The sequence below is a fragment of the Thunnus maccoyii genome, chromosome 7 (genome assembly GCF_910596095.1).
Source record: "Thunnus maccoyii chromosome 7, fThuMac1.1, whole genome shotgun sequence".
NCBI classification, from domain to species: Eukaryota; Metazoa; Chordata; class Actinopteri; order Scombriformes; family Scombridae; genus Thunnus; species Thunnus maccoyii.
Window position 1 is genome coordinate 34,277,645 of NC_056539.1, and position 14,898 is coordinate 34,292,542.

Consider the following 14,898-nt stretch of genomic DNA (forward strand, 5'->3'; position numbering starts at 1 on the left):
TACTGATTATTCCGCCAGTTAAACCCCCGCTGTCACCACTGCAAGTGAAGAAAATCCCTCCAGACAACACCAAGTACCCCAAATGCGCCAAACACACACCGACAAACAAACCTCCAAACTGTCAGGAGGGAAACTGACAACAAATAAGGAAAGTAATAACACCAAATCTCCGTCTGGAAGCAGGTGAAACAACAGGCAGGAGCTCCGGTTTGAACTAATATCACAGAAAACAAGCAGGAGTCGAGAAAAGAAGCTCCGTGTGTCACCGACTCTCCGTGCCGGAGTTCCCCGCCGGAGAGGCTTCCTGCCCTGGCTGCAGCACTCAGGCTGATCACAGTGGTGACACTTCATGTCTGTGACATATTTTGACGTATACTCTATGTCAATATGACTGTCAACAGATCATTTTCCCTGTCTGTTTTTGCTGAGAATCACGTACATCATGCGGAAAAAATAGGCAAGACCCCAAATCTCTATATGGCTGCTCTAACCTGTTAACATGGGCGCCGAAATGAAAAGCAAGAGGCTTTTGGAAGATAAATGTTGGTCTCACTGATGAAATATAATAACTGTAGCTGCCACATTAGTTTATCTGAATGTTAAGTGAAGCTTCATGTTTTTCCTGGACAGTACAACAGCGCTGCCTCTGGGGCTTTATATGTATAACCACATTTCAATAAATATCTGTGATATAAATGTATTAGACTTGTGAGAGTTTTGACTCTAAATTTTCGGTAACGTGTGAACTTCCGGGTGTGTCAACTGTTGGACATTTACATATAAAACATCTCAATTTGTACTTCTGAAATTAGAAATGGTCCCCTCAGGGTCAGGGTCCCCTCAGGAACCTGGTGTCTGTTTACTGATGAGGCTGTAGATGTTCTGAACTGTCTGGTCCCCTCAGGAACCTGGTGACCTGCCTGTCGGTGTCGATGGATGGGACTCTCCTCCTCTCGGGTTCCCACGATGAGACGGTTCGACTTTGGGACATCCAAAGCAAACAGAGCATCCGCTGCCTTTCCCACAAAGGTAAGCTCCACCCCTCGCCTTGACATCAGTAGGGCCATAGTCTTCCGGTCGATTGATTGGTCCATATGCTCCTGTACAACCAAATTCTCATTGGTTGGACAATCTCTGGTGTTGTGCTAGGACCCACCCGAGCGCCATGTCCAGGGCTTCCAACTCCCAAAAGTTTAGCGAGGCAAGAGCAACTCGGGCTTGTCAGACTCCGAGATAACATTATCTTCTGCCTTCTGCTCAGAAGTGGAGAGTTCACAGCTCACAGCAACTTAATGCGATACAGTCTCTGGCTTTTGTTTGATATCTAGTGTTGGCAAAAATGTTTCTAACACTAGATATCACCCACCAACGATGTAGCGTGCTAACTATGCTACATCACTAGCGTAGTTAGCAAATATTAGCTCAGAGGGCTAACTTGGCTTGTTTATTATATTAGATGAATGTCACTTTTTTTCCCCATCGACCAATCGATTGGTTGAAGAGTAGGTACGATTTCAGTCAACCAAGATTTTCTTTGGTGGACCACAACGGTCCAGCGGTCCAGTTCTTGACCCTCCTGGAAGATTTCAGCTCTGATCTGGTTTTTCTGTCTTCAAAACATTTTCTAATCAACAAAATTGGTCAGTAACAATCATGATGATGGGTCTGCTTTGCTCAAAGGCACCTCAACATGGCGCCAAGTCTTTCTGGTCCTGCTGGTCATGTCTAATAAAAGTTATGACTCTGTTGATGTTCAACTTCAACACCAGAAAACAATAAAAACAATAAAACTGTCTCTCTGCTCTGATTGGTCACCAGAGTCTGTCAGATGTCGAGTGTTGTCCTCTTTGTTACCTGCTCAGGTGGTTTTTCAGAAGCTTAAAAGAAATCAATCACAAATTCCAATCAATTCATCAGTTCATTGATCCCTTGGTTGATGTTTATCCTCTCAGTAACCACAACTGGTTAACAGGTTTGATCATGTTTTTTTGTGTTTGTATTGATTGTTTTAATCTCTTGTCGGGCTGCTGTTGTTTGTATAGATCTGTGGAATTGATTTAAAATTGCTCGGATTAAAACTGGATTGGATCAGGTCAGAGCCTGTTTCACTGGGCTGAGTTTCTTTTGGAGGTGAAGGTGAATTTAACCTCCGAATTTGAAATGATTCCTCCTCTCTGCTGGTTTATTAATGAAGCGTCGCAGCTCTGACCCAGCTGGCTTTTAGTTTTGACTCTCATTCATAATAAGTGATCCTGCGGCGGCTGACAGGAACATGAAGAAGAAACGCCCTGCGGTGATCATGAGTGGCACTTTGTAATTAACCAAATCCTCTCTGTGCTGCGGCGCTCTGAAGGCGTTCACACTTCAAACGGACTGTCAGGAGGCGATAATCCCTTCTTTGGCTGGACGGATGGAGTCCTGGTCATCCCCCGCCTTCGTGACGTTTTCGGACATTCTTCCTGCAGCCGGCCAACGCTGCTCAGAATGAGTGAGACTGATTTGTTAAAATAAAAAGCCTCATCCTCCATGACAGCAGCATTTCAAACCGATTCGTCGCAGCAGAGAATATTCAGCTGCAGACACCAGTCTGCATTTTGGGAAACTTCCAGAGGAAACATTAATGAGAATTTATTTAGGTCTGTTATTTTAAAATCAGCCTGATTATCTAAAGATTAAACCTCTTAACACAGAACAATAACTTCTTTATCCAGGGACCTAAAAACCTAAATATGATGAAATTTCAGTGCTGGTTTGAAGTCAGGTTTGATTTTTTTGTTACATTTAAAACAGTAATAACAATCTCACCACAAGGGTCATTTAGTTAATTTTCTGACTAATGAATAAGAGAGGAAAAATCTGTTAGAACGGTTGATATTATGGGTGTTTATCTCTTCCTCTCCTCAATAAACCTCTAGATAAATTGCCCCCGATCCATAAATGATGAGGATAAATCTGTAACACAAGATTCAGCTGCAATGGAATAATTGTTTCAGCTCAGACTCAGTAGGATTTGATATTTTGCTTGGTTATAAATTAAAAGAATAGTTCTGTATTTTGCTGACAGTAAGATGAGAAGATTGAACACACTTAGAAGATCCCTGTTTGACAGCCATATGAATTTTTGATGAGTTTCACTCAGAATTTGGGTCGAATCGATGCACAGCAGTTGTATCTTACTTTTAGTTTTCTGATATGTATCCATTAATCTTTACATCTCTGCTTTGCATCTGATTTTGCTTTATTATATGAGGACAGATACCCTCCCTGTGTGGGAAACACTGCCTCTGCTGCAGTTTCTCCACTGTGAAGAGTTTCTTCTTTACTGTTTCATTATAAACTAAATCTTTGTGCTATTGGACTGTTGATTGGACTGAAAAAACAGCTTGGACTCTTTTCATATTAGTAATTACTTAATCAATAATATAGTTTGTACATTAACTAAATATAATCAGTGATTTCAGCCAGAGTTGTTTTGTCGTCTCTGTATGTGTAACTTCAGCTGTGTACTGATTTTAAACTGTGAGGTTCAGTCAGAGTTCATGACAATGAAGAGGAAATGAAAGATATGAATCTGTTCCATAGTCTTTCTGCAGCGCTGCAGAGCTGAATGCTTCGGTCTCCTCGAGGCTGTCAAATCTCAATGTGTCAAATCTTCCCGACCGTTATTAAGAAACATCCGTCTGACAGCAGAACGGCTCTCCTGGAGGCGTCAGAGCGAGACCTTTTCACTCTACAACCAGGTCTGACATCATCTGATCAACCTTCATCTCAGGACTCATTAACCTCACTGAGTGGAAGATGGAGGCCAACAGCACCTGAACACAACACACTGTATTAAACAAGACAGCACTGTGGACACAAAGACACCTGAACACAACACGCTGCATTAAACAGGACAGAACCAAGGACACTAAGACACCTGAACACAACACGCTGCATCAAAGAGGACAGAACCGAGGGCACAAGGACACCTAAACATAATACAAGACCCTCTACCTCTGCAACTACCCCCTCTACCTCGAGAACCAGTCCCTCTACCTCTAGAACTAGCCCCTCTACCTCTGCAACAAGCCCCTCTACCTCTAGAACCAGTCCTTATACCTCTCCAGCTAGTTCCTCTACCTCTAGAACCAGTCCTTCTACCTCTAGAACTAGCCCCTCTACCTCTGCAACCAGGCCCTCTACCTCTAGAACTAGTCCCTCTACCTCTGCAGCTAGTTCCTCTACCTCTAGAACTAGCCCCTCTATCTCTGCAACCAGCCCCTCCACCCCTAGAACTAGTCCCTCTACCTCTAGAACCAGTCCTTCTACCTCTAGAACTAGTCCCTCTACCTCTAGAACTAGCCCCTCTACCTCTGCAACCAGCCCCTCTACCTCTAGAACTAGCTCCTCTACCTCTAGAACTAGTCCATCTACCTCTGCGACTAGCCCCTCTACCTCTAGAACCAGTCCTTCTACCTCTAGAACTAGCCCCTCTACCTTTAGAACCAGAACTTCTACCTCTGCAACTAGTCCCTCTACCTCTGCAACTAGTCCCTCTACCTCTAGAACGAGTCTGATACCTGAAATTAAGGTTTCTGTTGGTACTGAATTTCCCTTATATAAGACTATGTAACTATGTAAACTCTGTACTTTGGCAAATCCACTTAATAATGTCAGTATCAGCACTGAGACTGATTTGGTAGATCTGATAGGTGTAGCCCTACTCTTCTGTAAAAACAGGTTTCATTAAAAAATGTTTTCCTCTAACGCAGATTCAACATTTGGCATTTAGTGCTCAAGGTGAGTCCATATAGCTCTCTCCAGGTGATCAGTGCGTCCAGGTGTACTGTTCAGGTGAGTCCCTGTGAGTCAGATCAGTGTAAACACAGTCAGTGTGTCACTGCAGATGAGGGTGTTTTCTGTCTGAGTATCTGCAGTGTGTTGGCAGGACTTCAGCCTCCAACACACACTCAGTCTGATTTATGTCTCCATGTTGGACCAGATTTGAACCATTAGTGTAATTCCAATAGCCTGAGCCAAGCAGCCAATCAATATTTGTAATTGAGAGGGAGATAATTAGCCAGTTTCTATTACCACAACAAGCAAGAAATATACCTTTACTTCTCAGTGCAAACATCCGTCCTCCATCACTGACCGTGGTTTTATCCAGAGGGGAAGACTTTCACCGCTGAAGGATTTGATTTATGATTTACAAGAGTGAGTACATGTTAAAGTGTGAAAAGCTTTTAATGATGTGTTAAAAACCAACCTGAACAGCCTATAAAGAATTATGTAAGACAAATGTTAGCCATATATCTTTAAAATTCTTTCAAATTCTCTGAAAACATCACAACAGGCGTTTCTGTTTTCTTCAGACTCGGTTTGATTTCTGTGTCCATCTGTTAAAGTCTGAGTCACCAATAAAATATTTATAATTATTCACATTGAGTATAAATTTATTTCAGACTGTGTGAAAACACTATAAAGCAGCCAAAATAAGTATCAAAGTGTATATGTGTAAAAGAACACAAATACAAAACAGTAATAACCAACGTACGCACTTATTCACCACACTTCATGTGATAAATGAGTCTTGTAGCATAACTGTGGTCTAGTTTAAAATGGGGTCCCACCATGTTTTTATGTCCTAGAACCCATTTAAAGGGATAGTTTGGATTTCTTGAAGTGGTATATGATGTAGGTATCTACAGTCAGTGGACGGGACGGCAGCTAAATGTATTTTAGCCACCTAAAAAAATCACTATCAGTTAAATTGTACGCTATATTTAAAATATTTTCATCACTTTATCTTGCCGTCAGACAGCTATTTTCTTTGGCACTACATTTTCTCAACGGTAGAACTTCCGTATTCCCACACATGCCGCATACTGTCTCACGCTGCGGATCAGCTGTTTGGGTCAGAAAGTGCTGCTGTGGCAGCGCAGTGACTCAGTGTTTAGCAATGTCGCCTCACAGCAACCCGGCTGGGTCAGGACCTTTCTGAGTGCAGTTTGTGTGCTTGAGTGGGTTTCCTCCATTTTCCTCCACCATCAGAAACATGTATATTAGGTTAATTCTTCTGTCAGTGCAGCTGAATAAGGCACTGGCTTAGTTGGTCCCCAGCCGCCACACAATGGCTGCCCACTGCTCCTTAGGGATGGTCTCAATGCAGAGATCAAATTTCAATACATTGTACTGTGTGTATGATTGTATGTGACAATAAAACCTGATTTAATTTTTTTAAATTTACTGTAGAATATAACATTCACATCATAAAAGCTGAAACCAGAGAATTGTTTTTCCTTTTAAAAATTAGTTTTTCTCATTTATCACATAAATGCCGATTTAATAATTCTAGTCAGTTCAGAATCAGTTTATTAACTCAGTTCAGCTCTAATCTGAACTGAATGAAATCAAACTTCACTGTCAAGAAGCACAAAGTCTTTCCAAGCTGAACAGGGTTGAACCAGTTTAACTGAACCAGTTTAAATGTCATGTTGGACTAGTTTAATGTCATGTTGGACCAGTTTAATGTCTTGTTGGACCAGTTTAATGTCTTGTTGGACCAGTTTAATGTCTTATTGGACCAGTTTAATGTCTTGTTGGACCAGTTTAATGTCTTGTTGGACCATTTTAATGTCTTGTTGGACCAGTTTAATGTCTTATTGGACCAGTTTAATGTCTTGTTGGACCACTTTAATGTCACGTTGGACCAGTTTAATGTCTTATTGAACCAGTATAAGTATTGTAATGAACCAGTTCAGAAGTAAACCAGTATAACAGTGTCTAGGTCTAATGGACAGGAAGTATCTCGGGTCAGTGACATCACAAAGCGAGGACTGACCCGTCCTCATTCAGCAGCTCGTCTCTGACTCTCTCTGAATTATTCATCAGCTGTCGTCATGGTGACCTGAGCGGTGTTTCATTGACCCGCTGTGATTTTAATGGAGGGGCGTGTTTGTTTCTTTGATGTCTCTTTATATTTATATCTCAGAGTCGCAGCTCCGTCCTGCTTGAGGACACTTCAGCGGGACGGACTGCTGCTGACGGACTTTTTGGCTCTGAGACAGTTTGACCTCAAAGCCTCTCACTGCTGAATCCGTAATTAACTGGATGTAGCCGTTCGCTCTGTAGTGTCATCAACGTTAAGCTCCGCCTCCCTCCTCTTCACTTCAGATGACCTCACACTAGAGGCGGGGCTTATTGATCCATGTGTCCGACATTTTGGTCCTGATCAGCAGAAGCCTTCCTCTGATTGGTTCAAAGTGTTTTGTGTTTTTGGTGCAGCAGGTCGTCCATTAATCACAGGGTTGGTGGTTCGACTCCTGTCCACATGTTGAAGAGTCACCTGATGGTTCAACCAGAAGCAGGTGTGGTAGCTCACTGCTGGTTCTTTACTCTGCGCTTGATGTGATGAAACCTCATAAAAGACATGTTATTATGTGATATTAGAGTGTGAGTTTTAAAGTCTTTTCTTGCTCCTCCTGTGATTTTATAATGAGTGTGTATTGCGGAATGTTTCACAGCACTGAGGGAGTGACATCACCAGGAGCAGTTGGAGAGGAGGATTTTAGGGTATGCTTCTTACAAAATATCCTCATAAATCCCATGACTTTGGCCAAATCTTACATTAAAAATCATAGTTTTGTAGAAAATTTCGTGGCGAATCCATTGATACAGGTTTGAAAGTGGTCAGACTTATAGTTTAGACGTCAGAAGCCTCTGTTTGACACAAAGTTCATGCCCATATATTGCCTCCCCATTGGTTTACATTGTAAGGGTGATGTGGCACTGCAACTTTCAGGGCTTATAAAATCCAAACTGTTCAAGTTATTACAAAGTTGCTGTTTTCTGACCAAAACTGTTCCTCCGTCGCTGCGGCGGCGTCGCTACACGTGTACCACTATTCAAATGAATGGAAGGACTGACCTTTTCGCCACAAAGCCTGATTTGGTGTGAATTCAGTTTTAGACCTGAAGTGAAGAAGGTGTAAGACTCGTTAAGTTATTAACTTGAGACAAACAACAGTTTAAACACATGAACTTGTGTCAGAATCAAACATCTCTGCTGTTTTCTAACATTTACTTATCGGACGTGTTTCCCTATGTAAGTGACTCCCGCCTGCGCTGATTTATTGAGACGCTGCTCTGAACAGCAGCTTCAGTCTGAAGGAGACGACTTTCATTTTGTGCTTCTGATCTCTGATGATTTGAAGCGATTGCTGCTTTCCTGATGTTCTCATATTTGTCTTTCGTAGCTTCAGCAGTTTTGCTCAGAAACATCAACTGCAGAGATTTTATTTCTAAATGTGAAAGTTTCCTCTCTCTCTCTCTCTCTCTCTCTCTCTCTCTCTCTCTCTCTCTCTACCTGTGAGGTCACCTGGCGGTCATTTTTTTTGTGTGTGTGTGTTTTCTTTTCCTCGCCGTCTCCCCTGCGTCTCTGCAGCTCAATGTTTTATTCAGCTGCTCGGTTACAGAAACAGCAGCTCAGTGGAAAATAAAGACACAGATCCAAAGACGGCAGGTTGATCAGTGATCTCTTCCTCTGAGCAAGGCAGCAGCACCGGCAGGGCGACGGTTCGACTCCCGACATCAGCAGTAAATACTGTCTTTATATCAGTAATAAGACATTTATATACACTGACGATAGAAAAGAGTAGCAGGGAGGTCATGTAGTCGTGTGTTTAAGGTTCAAGAACATTTTATTGAATCATGTGCAAACATCTTGAGATAAGTGAAGCTGTGACGAAGAGGAGCTGTGACGAAGAGGAGCTGTGATGAAGAGGAGCTGTGATGAAGATGAGCTGTGTGATCAGAAACCGTTCAGTGTGAATCTAATGAATGTTGATGAACTGAAAATGATCCGAGCTGCAGAAAATGTGAAATATTGATTGAAAGTGTATGTGACACTTTGTAATAACAGCTGCAGCTGCCTGATCCAAACACTTATTGATCAGCTGCAGTTATTGATCAGATGCAGTTATTGAGCTGAAACTGGCACGTTGTTCTGTAAGTGACACAATCAGCTGATTGTTTGTTTAGACCGGCGACACTTAAAGTCCCCGATTTATCATCTATAATCAGTTTACAGATGATAAACGGTTTATAACACATTATAATGTATCTATAAGCAGATGTTTGGACATTTTAAGTGTTTATTAATGTTCAGTATTAATTATAAATTAACTGTGAACACAGTAATAAACAACCAGACCGAGAACCTTCACAGGACCTGGTCTCGGTCTGGTCCCTAATGAACTCCGGAGCAGTTCGTTTGGGGCGGGAACGTGATTGACCTCGATCCGATCCAACTACTAGACGAACTCTGCAAGTTTTAGTGAAACGTCTCTAGTAGCCCGCTGAGCTTTGCATGCTGGGATGTGGATGAGTGAATTTAACGGTTGCTAACAACCAACCTGGACCAGTTCAGTGTGGTATGTTGTATTTGGCCAGTGGACCTCCATCAGGACCTTCTTCCTGTGTTTATGTTCTTGTTCCCGCCCCCGACACATCTGACCAATGAGTGAACGTTCTCACCTGACTTGTGATGCTTTTTGGCTCGCTTGGACTTTTCTCTGTGTGAAAAGAAACTGAACCAGCTCATCAACAGATTGGGACCAGAGCAAATTAACTCTAGGTGTGAAAACATCCTGATACATGAATAAACACTTATGTTTACCTGTTGACACCTTTTATATTGACTGACAAGACGTCTGTGAAGAGATTTTAATCTCAGTGAGGTTTTCCCGCTAAAATAAAGGTTAAATAAAAATATATTTAAGAACTACATTATATTGTGTTATAAAGCATTTATTAACTCTTTATAGACTGATTATTGATGATAAACAGTGGACTGCCAGGCTGTTGGTCAGTTACAGACTGATGTTTCTTCAGGTCACCCACAACTTAGCATTAAACTTAAAACTCATAATCCCTCCTAATGTGGAGCTTATTTTCTAGATTCCTCCTCATACATATACATAACATGTATCAGTTGCACCTCGGCTAGAAGTAAAACTGTCTCAGCATTTTCCACATTTCTCACAATACAAAAGGTCTAGTGGCCTTCGATTATTGCACACAGAGAATCAAAATGTGACATTATTGATTGTCCACCTTCCCAGTTCCCCTTGGAACCGTCTCTTATTGACGTGAATGTTGTCTTTGCACAGTTATTAACATGTTGCACACTTACTAGCAGACATCTGTCTCCGCCACACTGACCTGCAGACAACAGCAGTTGTTTTCTACCTGAAAACAGGAACAAACAAGGAGAGAAAACATTCAGCTTCAGTATTTTGCCGACTGAACCGGATCAAAAATGGAAAAAATCTGACGTTCACGTTAGTGAATAAAAGATGACGTACATGAATCATGTGACTTAAACGTCACTGCCACAGACTGTATAAAAATATGGACGTAGTTACCGTGACGACACTCGTTGGTTTCTGAAGAGCGGTTTTGAAGCTCAAAGCGAGCCGCTCCGGCCGTCGCCATCTTGGCAGTGCGTGACGCTGTCTAACTCCCAGCCAATCAAAAATGGGCAAAGAGGCGGGCCGAACGGCTGAAACAAGCCACCTATTGGCTGGCGGACCTGTCACTCAAAGCAGCCATGTCCTTCATTATGCAGAACTTTATGGCTTAATAAAATTTAAACGGGTGAGTTATAAAAAAATTCTCCCGCCGTACAGTTGTCATGAAAGAGGAAATTAGCTACAGAGACCAAAACCGTTGTTTTCCATCGTTTGAGCTTCAACTGTCTCATTGTGTCTTCTTCTTCTGCAGCGGTTTAGTGGCACCGTTTTCCTGGAAATGTTTTCTACATGTAGTGAAACTTGCAGCTGCAGCAGCATCAGATCGTCTCCGGCAGGATGTGAAGGGTTAAAATAGAGTAAAACAGTTTCAGCGGTGGAGAGAAGAAGAAGGAAGGCTTTGAACATAAATCATTTAAAGTAAACAGGTGAGGAAGACACACCTGAGCAGAGCGGAGTCTTCTTCATGTTGGGCCTGGTTAATAATAATCTGAAGTGTTTCCTGCAGCATGTAAATGAGCCTCCTGTTGTCATTATCTGCCAGAGGATTCATCAATAAGCGTGAAGCTGGTCCCTCAGTCATTACTGCAAACATCTCCCTGTTTCCCCGAGTGGTTTGTCTTCAACGCAGCCTTTAAATTGATCCTCGAGGTAATCTGACGGAAATTAATTTGAGGAATCCCCCAGACAGGAAGTTGGAGTGACAACAGGGCCGAGGCTCTGCGCCACAGGCAGGAAAACCTCCTCAACTAGAAAAGAGGAAAAGCGTAAAGCCACTTTGTCTCGCGGAGGGATTTTCAGTGTTTTATCGGAGGATTTAAGGTTGTTGCTCTCTGAGCTGCAGTAAATCAACTCCTACATGTTGTTTCCACTGTGTGATTTGGAGCTTTCGTTGGTGTGAAATGAGTCTGGCGGAGCGTCGCCTCGTCGGCTCGTCGGCTGATTTACTGATGGAAGGCGGAGCAGAGACGCCGGCCTCTCTGTCTCCGGCTTCATTCTGGAAATCAGGAGCTTGTTTTCTGGAGAGAGTGAAGTGCAGGCTGAGCAGATCAAAGCTTCAGGTGTCTGTTGTGTCTCTGCTTTTATTGATCGTCTCAACACGTCGTGTTTCTCGTGTTTGTGAGGAATTTAAAAACTCGTCGCAGCTGCTCACATCGTTTTCCTGTCAGCTGCAATATATATTCAACTTCCTGTTAAACAATGTGAGCGGCAGTCAGTGTGTTCTGGATCACCAGTTGATCAATCACTCAATGACAGACCTGCCAATCTGTATGTACTTTGTGTAGCAGGCACAGCCGAGCCAATCAGGACGTCGTGCTGGCGTCGTTGTAACGGGTTCATTCCTACAGTAGCTTTTAATGTCAGTCAGGCTTCACTGTGGACCTTCAAGCTGCTGCAGGAAGCTTCAAATCACTGCAGTCACCTTATTTCCTCCTGCTCCTACACTTGAGTTATTACAGTAATGAGGTTTTTCCACTTGGAAGAACTGAATAATCTGTAGACAAAACGCGGTTCGCCGTCGCTTTCATTGACTTTACAGTCAATTAACGACGTTAAGATTCGATTCAGAAAGTGAAGTGAAAAACTACAGTATTTATTTCACTGAATACACAGAGCTGTTAACGAGGTGTCACATTCAATCACTGGTTCCAGTCCTGACGGTCTGAAGGACCGCAGGTAGCTGCTCAGGAAGTCCCCCAACGTCTCACTGTGAAATGAGACAATAAAGGTCCTTAATGAAAATATTAAACACCAAAACAACAGCAGTCCCAAATCAGTAACACCCATTTATTTCTATTTCACCCGTCATGCTCTCAGATACGTCTGCTTGCTTGTGAGATGATATTGACTGTAAAGTCCTCGTGTTTCTGACTGATCACAGGTCTGATATACATCTGACTGACAAAACAGGCGTTCTAACCATGAACGCTTGTGATTCAACAGAGCTAACGTTAGCTGACAGGTTGTTGCTAACTTCAGGGCTGCTGGTCAGCAGTGGAGAAAGACGCACACGAGACTTTGATGTCTTAATGCTGAACATGTTTATTGAAGCAGTCGGCCAAGTGGAGAAGCAAAGACAGTAAAACACCAGAGTGTTCTGCTGCGACGCCGTCTCTGTCCGTTCTGTCCTCTGAAGGCCCGAGTCCTCGTCTTCATCAGCCTACAATATGAAAAATGAGTCTGATTGGTTTCTAAACGAGGGACTGCACTTTACCCGGGACACTTTAAGTCATGTTGCGTGTAATTTCAGCAGTTTTGGTTTGAGCGTCTGACTGTATCATCCACCCATCTGTGTTGTTTAGGGAAGCCTCCTCTGACCTTGGTAACCATGGAGATGCTGATATACCCTCTATCAGAGAGGTTTCTGCCTTCCCCAAAACACCGACAGCTGAAGTCTCAAGGAGAAGATATCTTCATATCTGATGAAGAATCACAATGTGACCTCAAAGCCAAGCTTGACCCGATGTGACCCGATCTGACACCTCTAAAGATGGAAAACTCCATGACAACGACCTGTCGCTGAACTGCTGACGGAGGCATTTTCATTATTTTAACTTTAGCAGCGCAGAGTCACAACAGCCAACAGTGACTTTAGTTTAACCTTCTGCCAGTTGCCATGGTTACACGTACACACGACAGATAACCTGGTTAGTTTCTCAGGAGGGACACTGAAGTGAGGAGAGCAAGAAAAGTCCCCACAAGATACTGAAGGAGAGAACGGTGTGTGTGTGTGTGTGTGTGTGTGTGTGTGTGTGTGTAATCTATAACTCAGTCTGCTCTGGGAAATGAAACGCCCTCATTACAAATAATGTAAACAACATGTAATATATGTAATTCATAGTGTGAGCAGCAGCAATGATTCACATCAGACACGTCTGGTTACTGAAGTTCTCGGAGGTTCCTGCAGGTCTGCAGTAAACACTGATGAAGTGATGAAGACTCTGTCAGTCACGTGCAGGTCTGCAGTAAACACTGATGAAGTGATGAAGACTCTGTCAGTCATGGCAGGTTTCTTCTTCTTCTCTGCTCTCTTCAGTTTTCAGTAAAACATGTAAATTATTTCCCTACTGACAACTTAAGAGGTTTTTTAGAAGCTGAGCCCCAGAACATTCAATTAGGAGGTTTGGTCGGTGACGGCGCAGCGAGCAGCAGAAGAAGAAGAAGAAGAAGAAGAAGAAAGAGAAGAAGAAGAGGAAGAGTTGAGCTGAGAGGTGCCGTCGGCTGATGATCCTCTTATCACTGTGAAGAAGAAGAAGAAACGTTAATGAACGTTCAGCAGCGGCTGCCAAGTCGGACGTCTTGGTTACCATGGTTACAGGCAGAGAGGATGATCCTTTGGCTTCCTCCTCATCCTCAGCTGGAACCATCACACCCTGATGAAGGAGAACCTCAGAGAACCTGAGAAGTAAACACAACGCTGTTCTCGTTTTGGAACAAAATGTCGCTTCTGTTTGAACGACAGATAAAAATCATTTGAATAGAAAACAGGAGAATGTGTTTATGTTCTCTGATCTGTTAGCGTCATGCTAACGTTACGTTTCTTTTACAGCATCATGTGTTTCAGCTTCGTATGAAATGATACATTTCTTCTGATTACAGCGAGAAATGTTCACACTCGTGTTTTAAGACTGAAGAACTTTCACAACAACTCAAACACGTCTGCTGAACATGTTGTGAAACCATGTTAATATAATAGTATAGATAATATAATCATATATATGTATATATATACTGTATATGTGTTAATATAATAGTATATATAATATAATTATATATATATATATATATATATATATGTTAATATAATAGTATAGATAATATAATCATATATATGTATATATATACTGTATATGTGTTAATATAATAGTATAGATAATATAATCATATATATATATATATATATACTGTATATATGTTAATATAATAGTATATATAATGTAATCATATATATATATATATATATCTACAGTATAACTGTGTGTGTTTGTGTGTCAGTGGTTCGTGTGGAGACTCGTCTCTCTGCAGCCGTTTCAGGTTATTTGAGGTTATAAATTGAAGAAATTCTAATTCTCTTTGATCTGCTCGCTGCCTTCAGGCCGAAGCTCAGCTCGTCCTCATCCTCATCCAGCGCTGATGTCACAGGTCAGCTGACGTCTCATTGGTCTGTTCATGTGCAGCTGCAGGCAGTGAAGAAGAGTTACAGTCAGTCGGTCACATGATCCTGCGTCACGCGTTCAGATTAAATGACATTCTTAACCACTAAACGCCCTCATTCACGACGGACAACTGTTATCAGACACCTGAGACTTTCTGTCTCCATGGTAACCGTAAAACCACAGTCCTGATACCTGTAACCCTCTGACATCACTTCCTGATTGTGTTTC

The 14,898-nt window shown here is 42.3% G+C and overlaps 1 protein-coding gene across 2 annotated transcripts in view; it reads left to right on the forward strand.

The window, feature by feature from the left end:
• wdr18 (WD repeat domain 18) overlaps positions 1-14,898 on the forward strand; it is a 34,305-nt gene that overhangs the window by 17,102 nt on the left and 2,305 nt on the right. Inside the window, exons 7-8 of one of the 2 annotated variants that reach the window (XM_042416294.1) lie at positions 905-1,029; positions 12,817-13,272. In XM_042416294.1, the coding sequence (XP_042272228.1) occupies positions 905-1,029; positions 12,817-12,983 (292 nt within the window). In that variant the 3' untranslated portion in view covers positions 12,984-13,272. Of the gene's footprint in view, positions 1-904; positions 1,030-12,816; positions 13,273-14,898 lie in introns of those variants that run through there. The other variant, XM_042416293.1, reaches the window with a different exon arrangement.